This window comes from Drosophila eugracilis, unplaced genomic scaffold, assembly GCF_018153835.1.
Source record: "Drosophila eugracilis isolate 14026-0451.02 unplaced genomic scaffold, ASM1815383v1 contig_2159, whole genome shotgun sequence".
Taxonomy (NCBI): Eukaryota; Metazoa; Arthropoda; class Insecta; order Diptera; family Drosophilidae; genus Drosophila; species Drosophila eugracilis.
Window position 1 is genome coordinate 488627 of NW_024573043.1, and position 22111 is coordinate 510737.

At 44.4% G+C, this 22111-nt stretch overlaps 1 protein-coding gene across 1 annotated transcript in view; it reads left to right on the forward strand.

Moving 5' to 3' along the window:
* Window positions 1-466: 466 nt before the first annotated feature.
* Window positions 467-22111, forward strand: part of LOC108116059 (dynein heavy chain 10, axonemal) — a 34550-nt gene continuing 12905 nt past the window's right edge. The window contains 29 exon segments of the mRNA XM_017227769.2: window positions 467-1378; window positions 1567-1587; window positions 2132-2184; window positions 2326-2449; window positions 2548-2654; window positions 3416-3627; window positions 4433-4563; window positions 4717-5345; window positions 5643-5833; window positions 7876-8470; window positions 8540-8846; window positions 8903-9301; window positions 9361-10237; window positions 10296-10649; window positions 10708-10999; window positions 11083-11241; window positions 12458-12610; window positions 12998-13216; window positions 13281-13415; window positions 14648-15069; window positions 15185-15380; window positions 16366-16599; window positions 16990-17095; window positions 17520-17640; window positions 17997-18741; window positions 18796-19323; window positions 19807-19965; window positions 20356-20466; window positions 21182-22012. Coding sequence (XP_017083258.2) covers window positions 799-1378; window positions 1567-1587; window positions 2132-2184; window positions 2326-2449; window positions 2548-2654; window positions 3416-3627; window positions 4433-4563; window positions 4717-5345; window positions 5643-5833; window positions 7876-8470; window positions 8540-8846; window positions 8903-9301; window positions 9361-10237; window positions 10296-10649; window positions 10708-10999; window positions 11083-11241; window positions 12458-12610; window positions 12998-13216; window positions 13281-13415; window positions 14648-15069; window positions 15185-15380; window positions 16366-16599; window positions 16990-17095; window positions 17520-17640; window positions 17997-18741; window positions 18796-19323; window positions 19807-19965; window positions 20356-20466; window positions 21182-22012 — 8991 coding nt within the window. The 5' untranslated portion in view covers window positions 467-798.

Consider the following 22111-nt stretch of genomic DNA (forward strand, 5'->3'; position numbering starts at 1 on the left):
AGGGCCAACAATGCTGTGGCATTGCTATTCGACTGTTGCATGTTGCAAGTGCGGCTGACAGGTAACCAGCAAAGGGGGGTGGTAGAAAATTACATTAAATCGGATGGGTAAGAATTGGTGGGTTGAGGGTTGGGGTTGCCCTAACAACAACCAGCCAAGGCAACGGGGAACATAACCGGGGAAATGGAATCAAAACAAGCAACATAAACAAACAATTTAAACAACGCTGTTATTATTCGACATCTTTAATCAAAGTAAACCTGCTATATTTTCGTCAGGGAAATGGAAATAACTTTCATCAAACGTCGTTAACAAATTGTGTATCTGTATACCGTGTATGTGGGCCAAAGACAACATTTCGAGGCATTCCATATTTGGTTTTTAGACGGGGCTGGCATCGGCCATCGCCGGAGTTGCAGCCGCAACTGTTGTCCTGGGATACACAGAAGGATTTGCAGACGCCCAGGAGTAAATACGCCAGCTTTCTGCGGCGGAAACGAAACCAAACTGCACAGCAAGGTAGCTGAAATTGATTGAAAGAACAACAAAAACGGAAAGGTGGTTGAGCATCCACCAAGTTGGCATCAAGTGGGAGAACCTAGCGAAGAGAAATCCTGTTTGTGACGAGAAATCCTGCGAAATCAAGGCAAACGTTTGATGTTCAGCCGCGCGAAGACGCCGACGTGGCAGCAAAACAACCAAAAGAGAGCAAGCAGAAGACCCAAAACCCACTCCCGCAACCTGTAACCCACTCCATCGCCCAATCTCAAGGACCTATTCAAATAAGCGGCGACCACCATGTCACAAACCCAATTCGATTCCGCCACAGAAAGTGTCGATGGGCCGCCAGAAAACTTTAACAACGATGAGCCCCGAGTCGTCTGGCTAAAGACGATTATATCAAACACGTTGGGAGTCTTCGATCCCAAGTATGTTAATGCCACTCTCAACAAAAATATGCCCGCCGTGGATGACTTCTTCCGGCGGCGCTACGAATCTCAAACCGATCTGGAATATGTAGTACTGTTCGTGTGGCGAACTTTCTACGACAAACTCATCGAGGAGGAGATCACTGTCCTTGAAGAGGTGCCTCGTCCACCTCCTACTGTTCCCGACAAAAAGGGCAAGGGCAAGAAGAAGGGTGATGCCAGGATGGCAGGTGGAAAGTCTGCCGGCAAAGCGGGTGGAGCCGCTGGAGCAGCCGGAAAAGGGCGTAAGAAAGCTGGACAGGACCCTCCAACCGCTGGCGAAAATCAAGAGCACGTCGAAGAGGTCAACACAGGTGGGGAGACCACAGATGCCGAAGTCGAAGGAGAGATGGAAGGTGAAGAGGAGGCAACGGTAGCTGGCAGTGGCAAGAGCTCAGCTCGATCTCGTCGTAAGTATTAATAAAACTTTTATGAGAGATTTATTTTAAGATTGGGAAGTAACTTTTCCATATTGCTAAAGGTATACATAAGGTATACATTTTAATCACATGTTAAGTTAAAATGCTTAATTTAAGGTCCTTTTTCCTCTTTTCCCAAACCATATAAATATCATTACTTATCCCCGAAATATTTTCAGCCAGCTCTGATACGGAAAACGGTAAATATGATGCATTATTTGAGTTTCCTTTGTTTCTGTCTAAAGATTTTAATTTCAAAAGTTTCAGTTTTTTCCTCCTTCATTTCCCCATTCTGGCGATGCATAAATTTTTAGCCCGTCCAACTTGATATCAAACGAAAATCTTGGTCCACACTTTGATTCGCGCTGCCCACTTCACATCATAAATATTTAAGGGCCTCATTTTCGTTTGCCTGGCTAAAATTCATTTCTTTTGTAACTTTTAATTTGAATCACCCACTCCAGCAGACCCACCACTATGCCACCATCCAACTCATTTGATTTTCCATTGCCTGGTGCAAAGATAAGAGCAAAGTTTCGCCGGCTCATTCATTGCATTTAAATGGAAGCGCGCAACTTGCCACAATGCAAATTCCGCCCGCTGCACTTTGTTCCATCCCATCAATCTCAATCACAATCGTAATCGCGGAGCTGCATTCGCTTACTCGCTTTTGACCCGCCCATTTTGGCCCCCTTTACTAATGCACTACCTCTTACCCAATTTTCCACCTCCCGCCCCAAAAAGGAACCAAGAAGAAGAAGAAGCCCAGCTATGTACCTGTCTACGTGGAAGTGAAGGTGAGTTTTTGTGGAAACAGACCCTAATTGAAACGCACAAAGGGTGTGTGCGAGAGATCCCTAATTGAAAATGACACTCAACTCTTTGAAATTGATGTGATAAAACATGAAACTAGTCAGTAAAGTCGCAAAAAATTACAGAAACTGGTTCCGGCGTACGTCAAGACCCCGCAAGTGCACTGCCATTTTGGAAGGATGGAGTCCGAGGACTTGGACCCTAAAATAAAATACATATACATAGTGCGGAAGAACAGAAGGGAGATTCGTAAGTAGAAAATATACATTAACAAACCTTTAAATATAAAGTTAAGCTTAACCCATTTGATTAACCTCTATAAATTATGAACTTTAATATCATTTTAGCCTGGTTCAATGAGGTAAATTCCTGCTTTGCCCAAATGCCGCTGTACTTCCTGATAGGAACTGTCCGGGGGTCACTTATCAACTCGCTGAGAGATGACTTGAACCTGGTAAGCCCACCGAACTCCTTCCTCTCTGTTATCGGACATTAAAAGACGCATCACCAAACCAAAATCACTCAAATTTGCACCCGATTCGCTCATTTCACACACCATAAAACGTTGTTCAATCAATCAAGGACTTTAAGGCCGATTCACCATTGTTTCAAGAAATTGTTCGTCCTTTCGTCCGCTTGTCCTTTCATCCCGAAGTCCGCTCTCCGACCGCAAAACAAAATGTTGTGACGAATTGTAATTAATTCCCGAAACAAGGCAGTCATCTATCAAAATGCCCGCTGTGCCGCAAGATTTTTCCGCTTCACTGCACCGCTTTGGAGCTGAGAGGATTTCGGGTGTTCGCAATGGATAGGCGGTTGGGTGATTGGGTGGTCGCACAGAGGGTGGGGCATCACGCCTACTGAACCGAGCCTTAAGCGTTGACCGCCAACGCAAATTGCTTCATCATAGCTTCCAAAACGGGCTGCGGTTTCCATTAGACTGCCACCCAAGACTCTGGCCATGCGAATTCTGCGGTCCGCAAGAGTCGGGAGCGAGTGGGCTTTCATAATATTAACTTTGCATGAAAATAAATTGGAAAATTGTTGCCCGAAAATCAGTTTTTGGCGAACGAGGCGAATCAATTAGAAAGTCTACACAGACCGCAGGCCCAACACAACGCGGCCTCCAATATCCTAGCACTCCATCTTTGATTCCATTGTACATGTGGGTTTCCCTCCTACATTTTTATATTTTTTTTTTTCACCCCATCGCAGGTTTACAAGAGCGCCATTCAATTTCAATTTCGCGAACCGTCCACAGCGGATAGCCAGCAAATGGACAGTTATGAGGGGCAGGCCGGTGGATCTGGAGGAGGAGCGGGCGATGCCGGCGAGGATATATCCAGCGAGGCCAAGGAATCGGGCCCGGGTCTATTGGAGCTATCCAAACCATCGGAATTTCGTTTGAGAGCGCTTAAACAACAAAAGTATTTAACTTTTAACAAAGGCAGGGCACGGCATTCGCTGCTCCGCTGGCTCCTGGGCAAAAATCGGGGCTGGGTTTATTGGTTTCCAGCTGCCGGAGTGGAGGAGTGACTGGCTCCGATTGTGAATGTTGGCTTTCTTTTAACCCATTTTTTTCTCTTGATTTTTTCTGGTGCAAATTTTTTGTTTGCCTTTGTTTTGCGCTTATCGCTGGTTACCATCGGCCACAGTTGCCTTTTCTCCTCCTTTTTTTATCCCTTTTTGGCTGCAGAGAGAACCCTTTTCGCACATAAATTACAGCGCATCCGATAAGAAATTTTTATTTTTAATCGGATTTCATGCTACCATCAACGGCGCCGTTCTCCGTTGTCGTCGGTGGTGTGTTGTTGTCTTCTGGCCATTTTCCATTTGTTTGGCAGGCAGCATTTATGGCACATCCTGGCGCGCCTCATTCATCCTTGCATTGGCCTTTCATTGCCGCTTCGCGAATGCCACTTGACCGCCACAGTTAAATTTTTCCCCTTTCATTTCGGCCATCTTTTTTGTTTTTTGCTTTTTTTTGTTTCAGCCATGCAGATTAAAAAATGCCAACGCAGGAGGAGCCGGAGTTGGGTTCATGTCCATATCCTCGTCCACGTCCACGTCCAGCGGAGTCGCCTTTGTTACACTTTGTTGCCAACCCGTGTATTTGTTGCTCATTTTGCTTATCGGGGGCCTTTCATTACGCTTTGTGTTAATTTTGCATACTGACCGGCGTTAATTGTGTTTGTTTGTTTATTTGCTACTCCTTCCGATCCTTCTCTGCAGGAAGAAGAAAGAAATGGAGGCAGCGGCCAAGAAGGCGAAGGCCAAGAAACCTGATGGGGAACCCACGGAGGAAGATGATGAAGGCGACGCCCACAAAATCGAAGCCCATCTGTCATCCTCCGAGGAAGAGGGTAAGTAAATACGTTTTGCAAAGCGTTATAGGCATTTTACAGCGCGGGTAATATTACTTTTATCGGAAGGATCTGTGAAGTAATTATATAAAGAATATATTTTATATTTCGATCTTCTGTAGAAATGAAACTTACCCCTCCTATTCTTTACAGTGGAAGTAAAGGTCGAGAAGCTGACGATCGCCCAGCGTTGGGAGAAGATGCTCAGTGAGACGAAGGCCAAGGTGGAGGCTGAACATGCTGCCGAGGAAGCCACGCCCCCACGAATCACACCCATCCAGAGGCGGCTACTCAAGGAGATCGAGGAGTTCCAGAGTGAAATCACATGGACCATCAATCACATAGTCTGGGCCTTCAGTCTGCCTTCATCCTACATACTTCCAGGTCAGGAGGAGACCGAATTCGAGGATGCCATCATTCGTGTTCCTGTTGATCCTAAAAGACTGGACCTGGTGATCACCTATAGTCAACAACAACTGGAGGAAGTTGTCGACGGTTGGATTAAGTATCTCAAGAGGACAATGAAGACTTTGACCGATGCCAAGCTGGACGATTTCACGCCAATGGCCGAACACCGCTATTGGCACAAAATGGAGGTCGAGCTCTACGGAACTTTGGAGCAGCTGAAAACTGAATTCGTGGTGGCTGTGCTTCAGCGTTTGGCTGATGATAAGTCACCAGTTCTGGTTGAGTGGCACAATGTTCTGGAAAAGACACAGGCCCGCTTCAAGTTGGCCAAGGAAAATTCGGACTACTTAGGAACCATAATTGATTATCTGGAGGTGAGTTGTGTTTCATAAAAATACAAATTTATAACAAAGATTTAACCATTATATACCTACCAGTTTTTAAAGTTTGGTAACTCTAAAGTTTAAAGTTCTTTTACCGATTGGTAACACTGGCGCTCAATAAAACTAGTTCTTTTAAAAACCAAACCTGATAGTGGACAATTCTTAGGGCACTCCTTGCTTATTTTCTCCTTTTAAATTTAGATAGTTTTATAAGATAAATATATATTTAAAACCTATATAAATGCTTATATTAACTAATGGTTACCTTTTTCTCTTTTTACTTACCAGAAAGTACGAAGCTATGATAGCTTCAAGATGGTGGTGCTCCAGATCCCCAACATAATGGTTGGACTGCGCCACATTTGGACCATGTCCAGCCATTTTTGCCGTGATCCCGAGATGCAGGTGCTGCTCTGCCAGATCTCGAATGTGTTCGTCCAAAAGGTGAAGAGCATCATCAACTTTGAGAACATATTCAAGTAAGTAAATTTGCAAAGTGCTGCGCGTTTTTTGACTTATGAACTAATGATGATTGCGTGAGCTAAGATAGGGATGAGAATTATTAGGCCCATAAGTAATCGAACTGTTTTTACATCTCGTGACACTAACTATCAGAACTCATCCCTAACTTTTGATTTTTTTAAAAATATATTTTAAGTTAAAATTCCAAATTAGTTAAGAAATGAGCTCAACGGCTTATAATGCCTGAGTTAAAAATACTGTCACCTTGAGGAGGAAAATGGGAAAACCAATTTTCGCATTTTTGGTAAGGGGTACCATCATCCTTTTTTGCGAAAAATGGCAAAATTTTGACATTTTAAACTGTGAACACAGTTCGGCTAGGAATTCGAAGACAAACTAAATGAGATATGGGATTCCATATTCGGACTATTATTGGCTGAGTTATGGGAAAAATAGTTTCACCTTGAGGAGGAAAATGGGAGAAACCAATTTTCGCATTTTTGGTAAGGGGTACCATCATCCTTTTTTCCGAAAAATGGCAAAATTTTGACATTTTAAACTGTGAACACAGTTCGGCTAGGAATTCGAAGACAAACTCAATGAGATATGGGATTCCATATTCGGACTATTATTGGCTGAGTTATGGGAAAAATAGTTTCACCTTGAGGAAGAAAATGGGAGAAACCAATTTTCGCATTTTTGGTAAGGGGTACCATCATCCTTTTTTGCGAAAAATGGCAAAATTTTGACATTTTAAACTGTGAACACAGTTCGGCTAGGAATTCGAAGACAAACTAAATGAGATATGGTATTCCATATTCGGACTATTATTGGCTGAGTTATGGGAAAAATAGTTTCACCTTGAGGAGGAAAATGGGAGAAACCCATTTTCGCTTTTTTGGTAAGGGGTACTACTACCATCATCCTTTTTTGCGAAAAATGGCAACATTTTGACATTTTAAACTGTGAACACAGTTCGGCTAGGAATTCGAAGACAAACTAAATAAGATATAGGATTCCATATTCGGACTATTATTGGCTGAGTTATGGGAAAAATAGTTTCACCTTGAGGAGGAAAATGGGAGAAACCAATTTTCGCATTTTTGGTAAGGGGTACCATCATCCTTTTTTGCGAAAAATGGCAAAATTTTGACATTTTAAACTGTGAACACAGTTCGGCTAGGAATTCGAAGACAAACTAAATGAGATATGGTATTCCATATTCGGACTATTATTGGCTGAGTTATGGGAAAAATAGTTTCACCTTGAGGAGGAAAATGGGAGAAACCCATTTTCGCTTTTTTGGTAAGGGGTACTACTACCATCATCCTTTTTTGCGAAAAATGGCAAAATTTTGACATTTTAAACTGTGAACACAGTTCGGCTAGGAATTCGAAGACAAACTAAATAAGATATGGGATTCCATATTCGGACTATTATTGGCTGAGTTATGGGAAAAATAGTTTCACCTTGAGGAGGAAAATGGGAGAAACCAATTTTCGCATTTTTGGTAAGGGGTACCATCATCCTTTTTTGCGAAAAATGGCAAAATTTTGACATTTTAAACTGTGAACACAGTTCGGCTAGGAATTCGAAGACAAACTCAATGAGATATGGGATTCCATATTCGGACTATTATTGGCTGAGTTATGGGAAAAATAGTTTCACCTTGAGGAGGAAAATGGGAGAAACCAATTTTCGCATTTTTGGTAAGGGGTACCATCATCCTTTTTTGCGAAAAATGGCAAAATTTTGACATTTTAAACTGTGAACACAGTTCGGCTAGGAATTCGAAGACAAACTAAATAAGATATGGGATTCCATATTGGGACTATTATTGGCTGAGTTATGGGAAAAATAGTTTCACCTTGAGGAGGAAAATGGGAGAAACCAATTTTCGCATTTTTGGTAAGGGGTTGCAAAAAATGGCAAAATTTTACATTTTACATTCAACGAAGTATGAGATTCCATATTTGGACCACTATTGTCTTATGTATAGCAGTTTAGGATTAGCCGAAGAAGAAGGAATCTCTTAATATATACATATTCTTGTTAACAGGTTCTCGGCGACTTACACCTACGAAACCGCCACCAACTGTGCCAATTTACTGCGCTGCTGGAAGCAGGCTTACAAGCTCAGTCGCCAGCACATCGAAGATTCCGGAGCCGGATCCCGCTGGGAATTCGACCGAGTTGCGCTCTTTAACGAGGTTAATCACATCCATCGCGTGGCAGTGGACATTGCCTATGTTGGTCGTGTGTTCGTCCAGTACGAAAATCTATTCGGCCATCGATTGAAAGCCTGCATAGCGGACCCCTCAATTGTGGACAACCTGATGCGAAAGGTATATAGAATGCTGGACGATCTTATCAAGACCGTGGACTACGACATGTTCAGGCCTGGAAATTGGGAGAACTGGGAGTACTCGCTGGAGATGTTCAACAAGCGGCTGGAAATGGTGGAGATCGAAGCCAAGAATGTTATCGACCAGAGCATCAACTCGCTGTTGTCCTCCGAAAAGGGTCTAGATCTGGTCGTCAATGCCATGAATATTGATACCAGAGAAACTCTCCAGGAATTTGTATCAACCAAACACGAGAATCTTTTGCGCTTCTTTGTTACTGAAATAAATGCCGTGGAACGGGTTTTTACGGTAAGTTTTGAGAATTTAGGAATTTCTACTCTTTAAAACTCTTACATTGTTCTTTCAAAATAATATTAGAAATTAAAAAAATCACCGCCCATGGCCAAGCACCAACCGGCGAAAATAAGTGCCATCTTCTGGGCACGTTTACTCGGCAAGAAGCTAAAGACTTCGGTGCTAGCATTTAAAAGGGTTGAGGACGAGCCTGCGATCAAGAACAGCTTTCTGAAGCGCAGCTCTTTCAAGCAATATTTCGAGCTTATGACAGTGCTGTTCCAGTTTGAGAAGGTGCTCTTCGAGAACTTCATACAGAATGCCACGTACTTGGTGAACACCACAAATCGTTCTAATGTATTGACAATTCGCGTTTGCAAAGAAGCTACAAGTAAGTTTTAAAATAAATTGTTTTTACCACAAGAAACTAATTTTTTGTCGCCGCAGTGTCCTATATTTCGGAAGCTGTCCAAACCCTTAAATCAAAGCCCCGAGTGGAATTGCAGCTGAGCGGTGGTGAACGGCGCGAGACATCCATAAAGTCGACCCTAATGCCCGTACAATCGGAAGCTTTTAGCACTTATAGCGTCGCCGAATCGGGAGGAACGGAAATCAGTTCGGAGTCGGAGGATGATGGTGACCTGGTGGGCGACACATCACAGAAAAAGCTGATGTGCCGCATCAATAGACTGACCGTCCTGGTGGCCATGATCATGTGGATGGTCAGTAATACGCGAAAGGCCAATGTACAACTTCAAGAGTGCTCAGCATTCGTCAAAATGGTGAAAGAAAAGAAGCCAAAAGACGTTACGGCGATGGACAAGCACTGTGTGAGGACCTGTGAATGTAAGTCTTATTCGTTATTATTATTTTGTATATTTTTAATTGCACAATTTTTTTCTCAGTGATGCAGCGCGCGGCGTCTCAGTATCTGCTGCCCATTTGGCGTGAACTGGTGGGTGATAAAACTCTCATCGAGTTTGACATGGATTTCGTGGTCAATCTGAAGAGAGAGATCTTTGATGTCTTGTTTGAGGCTCAACAGTTTGAACACCTCGGCTTCACTCTGCCTGCGGTTTTACGTACGGCGATCATGAAAAAGGATCTGCTCTTCAAGGACTATGAAAGGGTGAGCGAGGTGGTCGACAGGTATAGGGCGATCATCAACAATCTTTCAATGTCCGAGGTGATCTTTCTGCGAGGGCACATCTACGACACGGAACTGTTTATTCAAATGGGCGTGGGTCGTTATACGTGGACCTCCTTCAATATTGGCAAATTCTGCGATCAAATCAACTCACAATTGCGCAAACTTACCTCTATTGTGTCGCAAATCGATTTTATTCGCCTGGATCTGCGCTCTCGCATCGATAGTATAAAAAGCTTTAATCTGTTTAACATTGACGAAGAACTCAAAGGTGCCAGAGATTCTTCGATGACTGGAAGTGATCGATCATCCATCTTAACCGACCGAAGGTCCCAGAGGTTCAAATCAGCCACAGGTGAAACTATTACAATGTTTAAGGTGGAAAAAGAGGATGCTGCGTTAGAAAAAGCGGAGCAAATCTGTGGCTCCGGCATATATCCTTGCCAAGGCTATTTTGAACTTCTGGAGGCTTCGCGTAATAAAAAGGCGGCTCAGATGAAGAAGCTATACGACTCCCTGGGTCCTGTGCTGGTCAAGCTGGAAAGCTTGGTATTGGGCACATTTTCCGGGAGATCAGATCGTATGAAGACCTACTATGAGTACTGGGAAGAGGAGACATTTAAGTGCATTGTTGAGTAAGGACTGTCTTTATTTTTCCTGGTATTCCCAATAAGTTATAAAAATCCATTCCAGCATGACATATCAGAATCTTAAGTGCTACATCAACCGTCTACTCTCGAGTAAACCCATGTTCGAGGTCAATGCTGTGCTTCTTATGTCAGAGATTGTTCTGGAGCCTTCGGTCCAGGAGCTGCAAAATACCATTGTTACAGCCACTAAGGACTACATCTCAAGGCTACGTATATTTACGCGTTGGATGACTGGGACTTGCATCGCCTGCCCACTCGTGGAACAGGGCAAGCCGTTCAAGTATAACTACACCTATTATGAGGACATCATCCAGATAAGATCCATTGTGGACCTGGTCATAAACATACACGATTTGGCTGTAAGAGTTGCCAACGAAGCCAGGACCTTTGTAGCGCAGTATGTATTTGTTATGTTTGAGGAAGAAAAAACGAAATTAATGCATTTCATCCGAAAGATTCCGCAAGTACTTCAATCTGTGGGCCTTTGAAAAGAGCTTCATTTGCCAGAAGTTCTTGGAGAAGCAGGTGACGCTCATCGAAATCGATGAGAAATTTACATTTTACTCGTCCATTGTGGAAACGCTGGCCAACACCCGCAAGTACCAGGACATCAAGTGTGTGCGCATAAATTTGCAGCCATTGCTGGATAGCATAACGCAACATGCCAAGGATTGGTGCACCACACTGGGTGAGGAGCTGTTGCGTCATGTCAACGAGAACATGAGGGCAATGCGTAACGAAATCAAAGTGAGTTTGGATTCTGCAAGATTTCACCAAACCCCATTTCCCCTTCCCAAACATTCTTGCTAATCTGTGCAAATCTGTGGCAGACCCTCAGCCTGAATCTCAACAAGACCACACGCGAGCTGGAGGACTTCAAGCTGGTCATGACCACGATTGGTACGGTGCAGTCGACGACGTTGTCTAACGAGCAGAAAATCCACGAAATGCAAGAAACCTTCACCATTCTCAGCGAGCACAAAATTATGGTAAGAATCAACTTGAATTTTTAGTTTCGTATCTTCGAAATGTTTGCTGATTTTATTCAGCTTTTTCGTTGAATTTTCCCATCCTAATTCAATCCTTCTAATAGCTGCACATCCCCCACGTTTAATGAAAGTTACTTAAGTCTGCCAACCATGGCGCGCTTATTTGTGTATTCAAATGAGCAGTTTTACAAAAATCCCATCGAAATCCCAGCCGAGCTGGACTGAGACTACTGTCACTGTTTCTATTTCTGTTTACATATGCATATTCGGCGGTCGGTCTGGCCAGGACCATTTGGAAATGGCTTTCCGCTTTTTGGCGCAACCACCGCACAAATGGTTACGTAAATGCAGCTGCCGCAGCAACAGGGCTATCCAGACCAGAGTCCATAGTCCATAGCCCATAGCCCATAGTCCAGATTAGGACCCGGACCCGGCCAATGCTGCGTATTCGAATCTGTGTCTGTGTCCTGGCCATTTTGGGATCCGTTCGCTCCGTTTCGTTTCGGTCCGTTCATTTATTGATGGCATTCCGTTGCGGCGGCGACGTCGCTTAGCTTTGGCCAGACAAAACGGAATTAACTTGCATTTTATATAAATTAATGAACGAATGAATGCATACACCCGCACTCAGGCACAGAGTAATATATGTACAGTTGGGCTTAAAAAAGTAGCTCTAAAGATTTGATCTATAAAATGGAAAGAAATCTTAAACGATCTAAAATACAAATAATTATTCTTAATTAAATATACAATCCTGCTTTAACTATATACCTTAAAAAAGTATCCTTAATGAGAACCCGAAAATCAAAGATATATTAACTTAAAAAAATGATTACATATTTATCGTTAGATATTGTATTGTTTTAAACATTTTTTAGGATTAAAATCTTAATTCTTATAGCTACTATGTTGACCTCACCTGTATATACTGGCATTGCAATTGCTCGAAAGGCCAAATGAAAATTTATGCGGTGGCGGCCCTGAAAGCTATGCTATAGTTTTTTTCCACTCCGGATTGTGGACTTTTGGTTGTGGGTTAAAAAAAAGAAGAAGGGGGGGAAGGGGTTGAACACCATGCTTCGCTGGTCGTTAGTGAATTTCGGCACTTTTCATTATTATTATTTGCACTCAGCCATAATTGAAGGGCACTGCTTAATTTTTATGTGCGTTGTATTTATATTTCGACTCTCAGTTTAATTCGCCACTGCCATTTCAGTTCCCCTACGAGGACATGCTGATGGCCCATCACCTGGAGAAGCGCTGGAAGAGGCTGTTCCTATCGGCCCTGTATCGCTATGAGAAGCTGCAACCAATTAAGCAGAAATTCGCCGACATGACTTCCGTCGAAATCGATGAGTTCTGCGATGATGTAAGTAGTCAGAGGAAAAGGAAGTCCCCGAAGGTCCTTCCTTTGGGCTGCGGCAATGGGATTAGGGCTGAGAACGAAGCTGAGGCTGCGCTGCCGACTTTGCATTTCCGCTATTTTGCGTTCTTTCTCTGCAATTCTGTTTTGTTTCCTCCCATTATTATTTCCTTTCAATGGCATTTTAATTGGATTTTTCCGCGCGCTCAACCATTATTGTCAATTGTTAGCGGCGACGGCGCTGCTGTCGTCAGCGTAAAATGAATTAACTTGAAGTGTTTATCATTTGAATTAGAGCGCAAGACGGATGTGGTGAATGGGTCAGAAGGCAGACACCCATTCCCTCTGCTACTGTATGCTGAACTAACCTTTTTTCCACTTTTTCCGTGACAGTTGGCAGAATTTATCAAGGATTACGATGAGAACGGACCGGGTTCTGTGGGTGCCGAACTGGAGCGAGGAGTGCGCCTAATGGATCCGTACGGCCAGAAAATCGAGGTACGAGAACGGCGACGAGAGGAGTTGGCCAATGCGGAGCGACTCTTCGATATGGCCATGGTCGACTATCATGAGTTTGCGCGGGTTCAAACAGAGTTTGAGGGACTGCAGCAGGTCAGTTTGTAGCCTATAGCGTAAAATATCAATAAGATAATTTTAAAACCCAATCCACTTGCAGCTGTACAAACTGTATAAGGCACAGAAATTTGCTCGCGAAGGATGGGGCAAGACCTTGTGGGCCGATCTGGATCCCAACGTACTGACCGAGGGCGTTGAGAGCTATCTGAAGGAGTTCCGGAAATTAACCAAGGCGGTGAGCTTTTTCTCCAGGGCGCGGAAAACTTTGCCAATTAAACAAAGTTTTTCGGCCTGCTTGGATTTTCATAAAATTACAGGACGCTTCGGAACAACAAAAGCAAAATACTTTTGAACTGTGAACTCACTGTGAAAGGCGTCTTATGATGCCACTTTTATGCTCAAGCATGTCGGGCTATTCGTATAGCCAAAAGAAAATCTCAGATTTTTAGAAATATCTGAGGTTTCCCCTTCGTTGGCTTTCCAAAGTTAACGAAAGTGAGGAACAATTCTATTCACTTGCTGGGTACTTAATTTTTTCATACCTATGGTTTTCATGAGGTTTCCCCAAAAGCTTTAGTTAAACAAGAAATGAGAATTTTCTGGCCACGCCTTGCAGCGACAAAATTTTGCACCTAAACTGATTATGACAAATTGATTTATTTACTTCACTAACAAGTTTTTGAGGAATTTCGCTGGCCGGGCCAAAAGTTTGTTGCAGCCAAAACTTTTCGCCCATCGCCCATACAAATGAAGTGGGCGTGACCCCTCCCAGGGGAGAGAGAGTAAGGAAGATGAGGGGGAGGACTCTAGGTGGATAGCTGGGCATCATAACTCCAGCGGAGACGAGATTAGTATGGCAAATATTTCAAAAGCACCGCGATTAATATAAATAGCGTAGAGGGTGCAAACAAATTTGAATATAATCATTCGACACGCACATATTTTAATGCAGTTTTATCGCGCATAATTTCGGCAGCCAGGCCCTAAAGCACAAACTACTACTGAAAGGCTCTACATAATCAGCGTCCTAAAATGTAAATCAATTTGTTCAATATTGAAAATAATTAAAATGCCAGCGGGCTGTCCATGTCCAAGTCCCCCCTCGCTCGCTCTCTATCGGCCATCCCTTCGACTTGTTGACAGTGTTGCTGTGTTGCTGTTGCTGCTGCTGTTGTTGCTATTTCAATTTATGTCCTGAATGGTCCGGAGTGCCATGCATTTTGCATGTGCAAACAAACGGACAGCAGCCCGGCATGCAAACAGAATGCGCTTTTTGGCTAACAGCAACGATGGGAGCATAGCTAAAACATAACCGAGACCAAAAACCACTGGCCACAGGACGCGCGTTCGTCATAATTCAATGGGGGCAACCGCAGGCAACAACCACACTATTGTTTCAGCTGATTTTCAGGCAGCTAACTAACCATCAACCACCCTTTAACCAACCGGAACTTTTCTCGTTTCCAGGTGCGCACTTTGCCAGTTGGCGTCCAACTGGAGATTCACATGAAACAGTTCAAGGGCACAGTACCGCTGATGGTTAGCCTCAAACACGAGGCTTTAAGGGAACGACATTGGCTGCAGTTGATGGAAAAGACGGGACAATATTTCGACATGTCCCCGGCTAGATTTACACTGGAGAATATGTTCGCCATGCAACTGCACAAGTACCAGGAGATTGCTGAGCAAATTCTTACCAATGCCATCAAGGAACTGCAAATCGAACGAGGTGTCCAGGCTGTCATTGAGACCTGGGCGACGATGTCCTTCAAGACCTTCAAACACTTCAAGGGATCGGAGGACCGTGGGTGGGTTTTGGGTCCTGTAGATGAGATCATGCAGATACTCGAGGACAATGCAATGAACCTTCAGTCCATGGGAGCCAGTCAGTAAGTACCTAAATTTGACAACCATAATAAGATATTGGTAAATGGTAAAAAGGGTATTTCCGATTAAATTGATAAAACCATAGTAAATTTCACATTAACCATATTTTATTTGCAGATTCATTGGCCCCTTTCTGGAGACGGTGAACAAATGGGAGCGGACCTTGGCCTTAATCTCGGAGATCATCGACGAGTGGTTGGTGGTGCAGCGCAAGTGGCTGTACCTAGAGGGAATATTCATTGGAGGCGATATTCGCACCCAGCTTCCTGAGGAAGCGCGGAAATTCGATGACATTGACAAGTCGTATCGCAGGGTGAGTAATCCGTGCTATTTGCTTGTTCTGGTTATTTGGTTATTGGGTTATTTGGCCACCAAAAGCGGGCCAGAACGCACACTTAGTATCTGGCTACAATTTATTTGAGTTGATTTAATGTGTGCCGACAATATGGCGACTCCTTACTTAACGGTAAACATAATACGCATGCAAACGACTGCTTTTGTGTATGCGTAATTGTGTAGCCCACACACACAATCAGACACTCATCGGAATATGCCAGGATATCCCAGGAGCAGTGGCAGAGGCACATTACACATACGCAACGTAAGCCAGAGCAGTGTTTACAAATGCCAAGCACTTTCACCTTCCACTACTGCCTCCGGGTTTCTCCTTTCTCCCCAGTGTACAAGTGTGCGTGTTGGGATAGATTTGTGTTTGTGTTTGGCGCTTAACTTCACTTAACCTTGCCAGCCACTGGATTCCTTCCTTCGTTTGCTTTACGTTTCATTTGCAACATTTGCCGCCATATTTGATGCCATTTGTGAAATGATTTATTATTTTGATTTGCTCTCGACATTCGTGTTAAGTTCTATACACTCTCGATGAAGTGGGCCACTTGTCTGGCTTGACCGACTCGAGGTCCTTGAATTGTAGAGCCACTCGAAGATTTAAATTACTTTACAAGCTTCTAATATTATAAGAGTTTGTTTGAGGGGTTTGATTAAATTGTTTATCAATTAAATGTATATTATTATTTATTATTATAAAATTACTACCTTAACAAATAGGTTTCTTACATTAATGCCATACAAACTCAAGTTTTAAAATTTAAAAATAGTTTCAGTAAAGTTAAGGGTATTCAAAATATCATGTATGATAAATTTGAGTTTTCCCACTTTCCTCTAATATGTTTGATTGTATTTGGGTTGGTCGTTGCGCTCATTGCTTTTCATAATAATTTACTGCCCTGACTGGCGATGCTGCTTTCAGCTTCCTGCTACATCTTCCTCTTCCATTGCAGATCATGGTCGATTGTGCCAAAAATCCGTTAGTGGTGCCATTCTGTACAATACCCGGTCGCTTAGTAGAAATACAGGGCCTGGGCATTGGCTTGGAAAATTGTCAGAAGTCGTTAAACGAATATTTGGACTCGAAGCGTCGCATTTTTCCGCGTTTCTATTTCATATCCACCGATGAGCTGCTCTCAATCCTGGGCAGCAGTGAGCCATCTGCAGTGCAGAACCACATCATTAAGGTGGGTATCGGGTGGGTTTTCCAGGCGTTCCGAAATCGCAACTTCAAGTTGGTGGGTGTGTTGCCTTTGCTGGTGTTGGTGGTGGTGGTGGTGACAACAACAGATTTGCCAAACTGCCAGTGACATTATTTTTATGTACAACGGGGCGTGTGGGTCTATATATAGTCGTATATATGAGTGTGGAGAGTCTTGCCATAAAAGTTAATGTCACTGTTTATTCGTTCTGGCCAATGTCCATGGCGGAAATTACGCCAATTTCTGCAACACATGCATGGGTTTCGTTTCGGAACGCTTGAGCCGTGGTAAATTTTTATGAATTTATTTGGCTTATAAATAATATTTTTTTTCTTTTCGCCTCCTTTCCGTTTGCATTGATTTTGCAATTTTCAGATGTACGACAATATCAAGTCGCTGCGCTTGGTCAAGGAGGGAAGCCAGACGATTGTTACCGGCATGATTTCCAGCGAGGGCGAGGTCATGGAGTTCCGGCATTCCGGTAGGTACACCCCAGATCCATTCGATTCGGGAAGCGGATTCTGGGTTCTGAATTCTGGATGCTGGATTCTGGACAATCCAGCATTCAGGCATCCACGCACTGATTGCCAATTTTAAAATTGAACTTTTTTATGGCAATATTGTCTGCTGGCTGCCGGCTGGCCAATTTCTTTTAATTAATTTGAAGCCAGTCGCAGTTGGCATCGCATTGGCATCGGCATCGGCATTGGCATGGGCATCATGGGCATCATGGGCATGGGCACATCAGCCATGCTGGAGATGATTGCTTCTTCTGTTCTCATTGCCATTGTTGTTGCTTTATTGTTTGTTGTATAACACTTATTGATATTGGCAACTGGGGCTTATTTATGCGGTTATTGTCTTTCCTTTTCGCTTGTCTTCCTTCGCGGGGGGATGAAAAACAGCCAGGGCAGCAGGACGCGTCGAGTACTGGATGAACGATGTCCTGGATGAAATGCGCCGCTCCAACCGCTTCATAAACAAGACGGCCATCTACGACTTTGGCACAGATCTGCAAATTTCAAGGTAAGTGCTACCGTCAGCTGGGCATAAAACATATTTTATGCCTGCCCTGTTCTGCGCTGTTCTGTCCTGTCCTGTCTTTCCGTTTCCTTTTCGCATCCTTCTGGGCCAGCATCCTTGGTACCAGAGTGACACTTCGGCAGCCAATTCCTTTTATGGCCGGCGATTTACATTGCGGGAAGTGAACTCCGCCGACTCTCATCCAGTTCCCACTCCGACCGGGACTGTATAATTTTGTCATTTCGCGCGATTTATTATTTTGTTTAAGCCGTGGGGCGCATGGCCAGGCATATTTATGGCCAATTGTATTAAATTGACAGTCATTGGGCACTTTCGATTTCGACTTTGTATGTTCACAGGCCCGACTGGCTAATGAACTACCAGGGAATGGTGGGACTGGCGGCGAGTCAAGTCTGGTGGACCGCCGAAGTGGAGGAAGCCTTCGACCAGGCCCAAAATCACGGCAACATGCGAGCCATGAAGGATTTCCTGGGCAAGAATAACTACCAAATTGAAGAGCTGGTCCTTAAAGTGCGCTCCAATCTTTCCCGTAATGATCGCCTGAAGTTTAAGGCTCAGTGCACAGTGGATGTCCATGCGAGGGATATCATAGATAATTTTGTGAGGGACAATGTCCTGGATGCCAGTGAATTCAGTTGGGAAAGTCAGCTGCGTTTCTACTGGGTAAAGTTCTACGACAACCTGCATGTGCTTCAGTGCTCTGGAAGCTTCGACTTTGGCTACGAATACATGGGTCTCAATGGTCGCCTGGTTATTACTCCCCTTACGGATCGTATTTACCTGACCATCACCCAAGCTCTGCTCATGAATCTTGGTGGAGCTCCGGCAGGACCAGCTGGAACGGGAAAAACTGAAACTGTCAAGGATCTGGCCAAGGCCATGGGTCTTCTCTGTGTGGTCACCAATTGCGGAGAGGGTATGGATTACCGTGCTGTAGGCACTATACTCTCTGGCTTGGTCCAGTGCGGTGCTTGGGGCTGCTTCGACGAGTTCAATCGAATCGACATCTCGGTACTCAGTGTGATATCCACCCAGTTGCAGACCATAAGAAACGGTCTAATAAGAAAACTAGATCGTTTTGTGGTATGTATATCTAGGATTTCATTTATTTGCTGTACTTAATAAACTTCTTTTCAGTTTGAGGGTGTAGAGATCCATCTAGATCCCAAGTGCGGCGTGTTTGTGACCATGAATCCAGGCTACGCTGGCCGCACGGAGCTGCCCGAGTCCGTGAAGGCTCTGTTCCGTCCAGTGACCTGTATCAAACCCGATCTAGAGTTGATCTGCTTGATCTCCCTGTTCTCTGATGGATTCTTGACTGCCAAAGTACTGGCCAAGAAGATGACTGTTTTGTATTCCCTGGCACAGGCTCAGCTGTCCAAGCAGTGCCATTACGATTGGGGCTTGAGATCCCTCAACTCAGTGCTGCGAATGGCTGGAGTGATGAAACGACAGTCAGAGGATCTGCCAGAAGCAGTGGTTCTAATGCGAGTGCTGCGTGATATGAACTTCCCCAAATTCGTTTTCGAGGATGTGCCATTATTTTTGGGACTTATCAAGGATCTGTTCCCGGGAATCGATTGTCCACGCATCGGTTATCCGGACTTTAATGCCGCCGTGCGTCATGTCCTGGTCAACGATGGCTACATACTGCTGGCCGATCAGGTGCGTCCTTCAACCAGTTTGTGCCCTGTCACTGTAGTGTTGTCAGTGGCAACAACCCATAGTCAGACGTGTCACTCTTCTGGTGGCCATCACTTTGACACTTTGTAAATTGCGCCATGTCGCATAATCGCAAATGAAGGAAATGTTACAAAGCATTTTGCACCGGCTCCGGTGACCTGGCCACGTCCAATTTCAACTTTGCCTCTTTTCCAACTGCTGACAATTTTCACTAATACAATTTTCCATTTCTTGTTCTCTCCTCCATCCACGTTGTACTCGAACTCCTGGCAAAAATCCTTGCCACTTTCATCAAACAAAATGTTGCGCAAATGTCGGCCACCTCCTGCCGGAAATGGACAACTGCTGGACATGCGATGTCACCCGGGCTCGGTGCTACCCGTCCGGGCAACATCATTTATGACAACTAAATCCCAACGATGGCAACGCCTCCGTCCTTATGAAAAACCCCTGGCTGGCTAAAAGGAGGACAAAGTGGTGCAAATGTACGAGACCATGATGACCCGGCACTCGACAATGTTGGTGGGCCCAACAGGTGGCGGGAAAACTGTCGTCATAAATGCTCTGGTCAAGGCGCAGACCCACATGGGCCTGCCCACCAAGTGCCTTGTGCTTAACCCCAAGGTAAGTGGACCTTTTGCTCCATTCCCCGAATTCAGGCAGGCGCACAAATTGCCTCCCCCTGCGAGCACTTTTAGTTTCCTCCGCCCGTTATGAGCTTTGGTGCATGTCCTTTGGCCTCGTCCTGTCTTCAAATTGCAGTTCTCTTTCTGTTTTTCGCATTTTGCTTTGGCAAATCTGAGTTGTTAAGTGCTTGGGAAATTGTTCAATTGCATGGACTGTAATTACTCGATGCAATATTGAAAAAAGCATCGATACTGCAATTTCGAAGCAATCAAACTTCGGTCCAAGCAAACGAAAAGAGCTTCATTACTGTGCATGCATTAGGCTTTAAGCAAACATTCGACCATGTGCGAGGATGTTTATCATAACATTACTTTTTTGTATTGACAGGCCTGTTCTGTGATTGAATTATACGGCTTTTTGGATATGGAAACGAGGGATTGGATTGATGGATTGTTTTCAAATATATTCCGTGAAATGAATAAGCCCATCGAGCGTGAGGTACGTGAATGGGGACTCCTTTATTGGGTGGGATTAGGGAGAGCAGACTCTCCGATGCCAAACACCTGGGCAGGTGCGGGTGCCAATCCGCCGGGAATTAAAGTGCAGCATCAGCGAATCCGCATCCGACAACGACCACGTTCAATGTCATTTCGTGTTCGGGCTCAAATGCAGGTGCTTGGTGGTTGCACCGCATCATTCATGCGGAAATCGCATTCATACAGTAATAAGCCGGGATTGCATAACAACTAGTATAGGGCATATGGGTTTGAGAGAAATCAAAGTCTGAAATAGAATATTTAAATTTGTTCACTTCTTATCTAAGAATTCGCTTTTTTCTTTACAATGTATAATTATTATAGAAATTATATACCAAGTTTTGCCCAGGTAATGTATCTCAACATTTCCTACAGTTAAAAATTGCAAGTAATTACTTTTAAAACTTAAAAGCTTTATAAAGATATTTAGCTATATTAAGCATAGGCTTGTTAAAACCAATTTTGTAGGGTACATTTAAAAAAGAAAACCATTTCGCGCTATTTTTTATTGAGTGAATCCCTGCTGATTTTCGCATCGGAGCCCATTCATTCGGCTCTGCAGAGTAATCATTCGTGGGTGGAAAGCTAACTGGGGCGTTGGTGTCGACGAGAACTCCGGTGACAGCCGTTGAGTAACGCACTTAGGCTAATGCAACCCAATGCCAACTCATCGACAGGAGCGACGCTACGCCTGCTTCGATGGAGATGTGGATGCCCTGTGGATCGAAAACATGAACTCGGTGATGGATGATAACAAGCTGCTGACTCTTGCGAACGGCGAGCGCATCCGTCTGGAGAACTACTGTGCCCTGCTCTTCGAAGTGGGTAACCTGAACTATGCCTCCCCAGCTACAGTCTCCCGTGCAGGAATGGTGTACGTGGATCCGAAGAATCTGCGCTACAGTCCTTATTGGCAGCGATGGGTTCTAACCCGACCCGAGGCTCAGCGGGAACTCCTCAACGACTTCTTTGAAAAGATCATCACGCAGACCATAGCCTTCATTCTGGAGGGTCTAGATGGTACTACACAAGGCAATCCCCTGAAGCTAGTCATTATGCAGACTGACCTCAACATGGTCACGCAGTTCTGTAACCTCTACGACGCCTTGTTACCCAACTTTGTAATGGATAGTAAGAACTATGATGAGCCAGTGGCACAGACCTACAACACAGACAGTCTGGAGTGCTGTTTCCTGCAGGCTGTTTACGGCTCCATGGGTGCTTGTCTAGTGGAAAAACATCAGCCCGTTTTCGATGAGTATATGAAACGAATTTCTGGATTCCCACTGGTGGCTGACACGCCGGAGAATCCTGCCTCTGGGGGACAGTTTCCACAGTGCAAGCCCACACTGTATGACTACTTTTGGGACGTCAAGGACAACTGTTGGAAGGCCTGGGAATGGGTGGTGCAGCCCTATTCGCACGACCCTCAGGTGAAGTTCAGCGAGATCCTGGTACCCACGGTGGACAACACGCGAACCAATCGGGCCCTTAGCTTGATGAGTGAGGTGAGTGCCGCTCGAATGTTTGGGGATGTCATTACTCCCAGCTTCCGGGATATGCTTTATTAATGTTTGTCCCTATTTCGGTTTCCTTACTCCAACTCC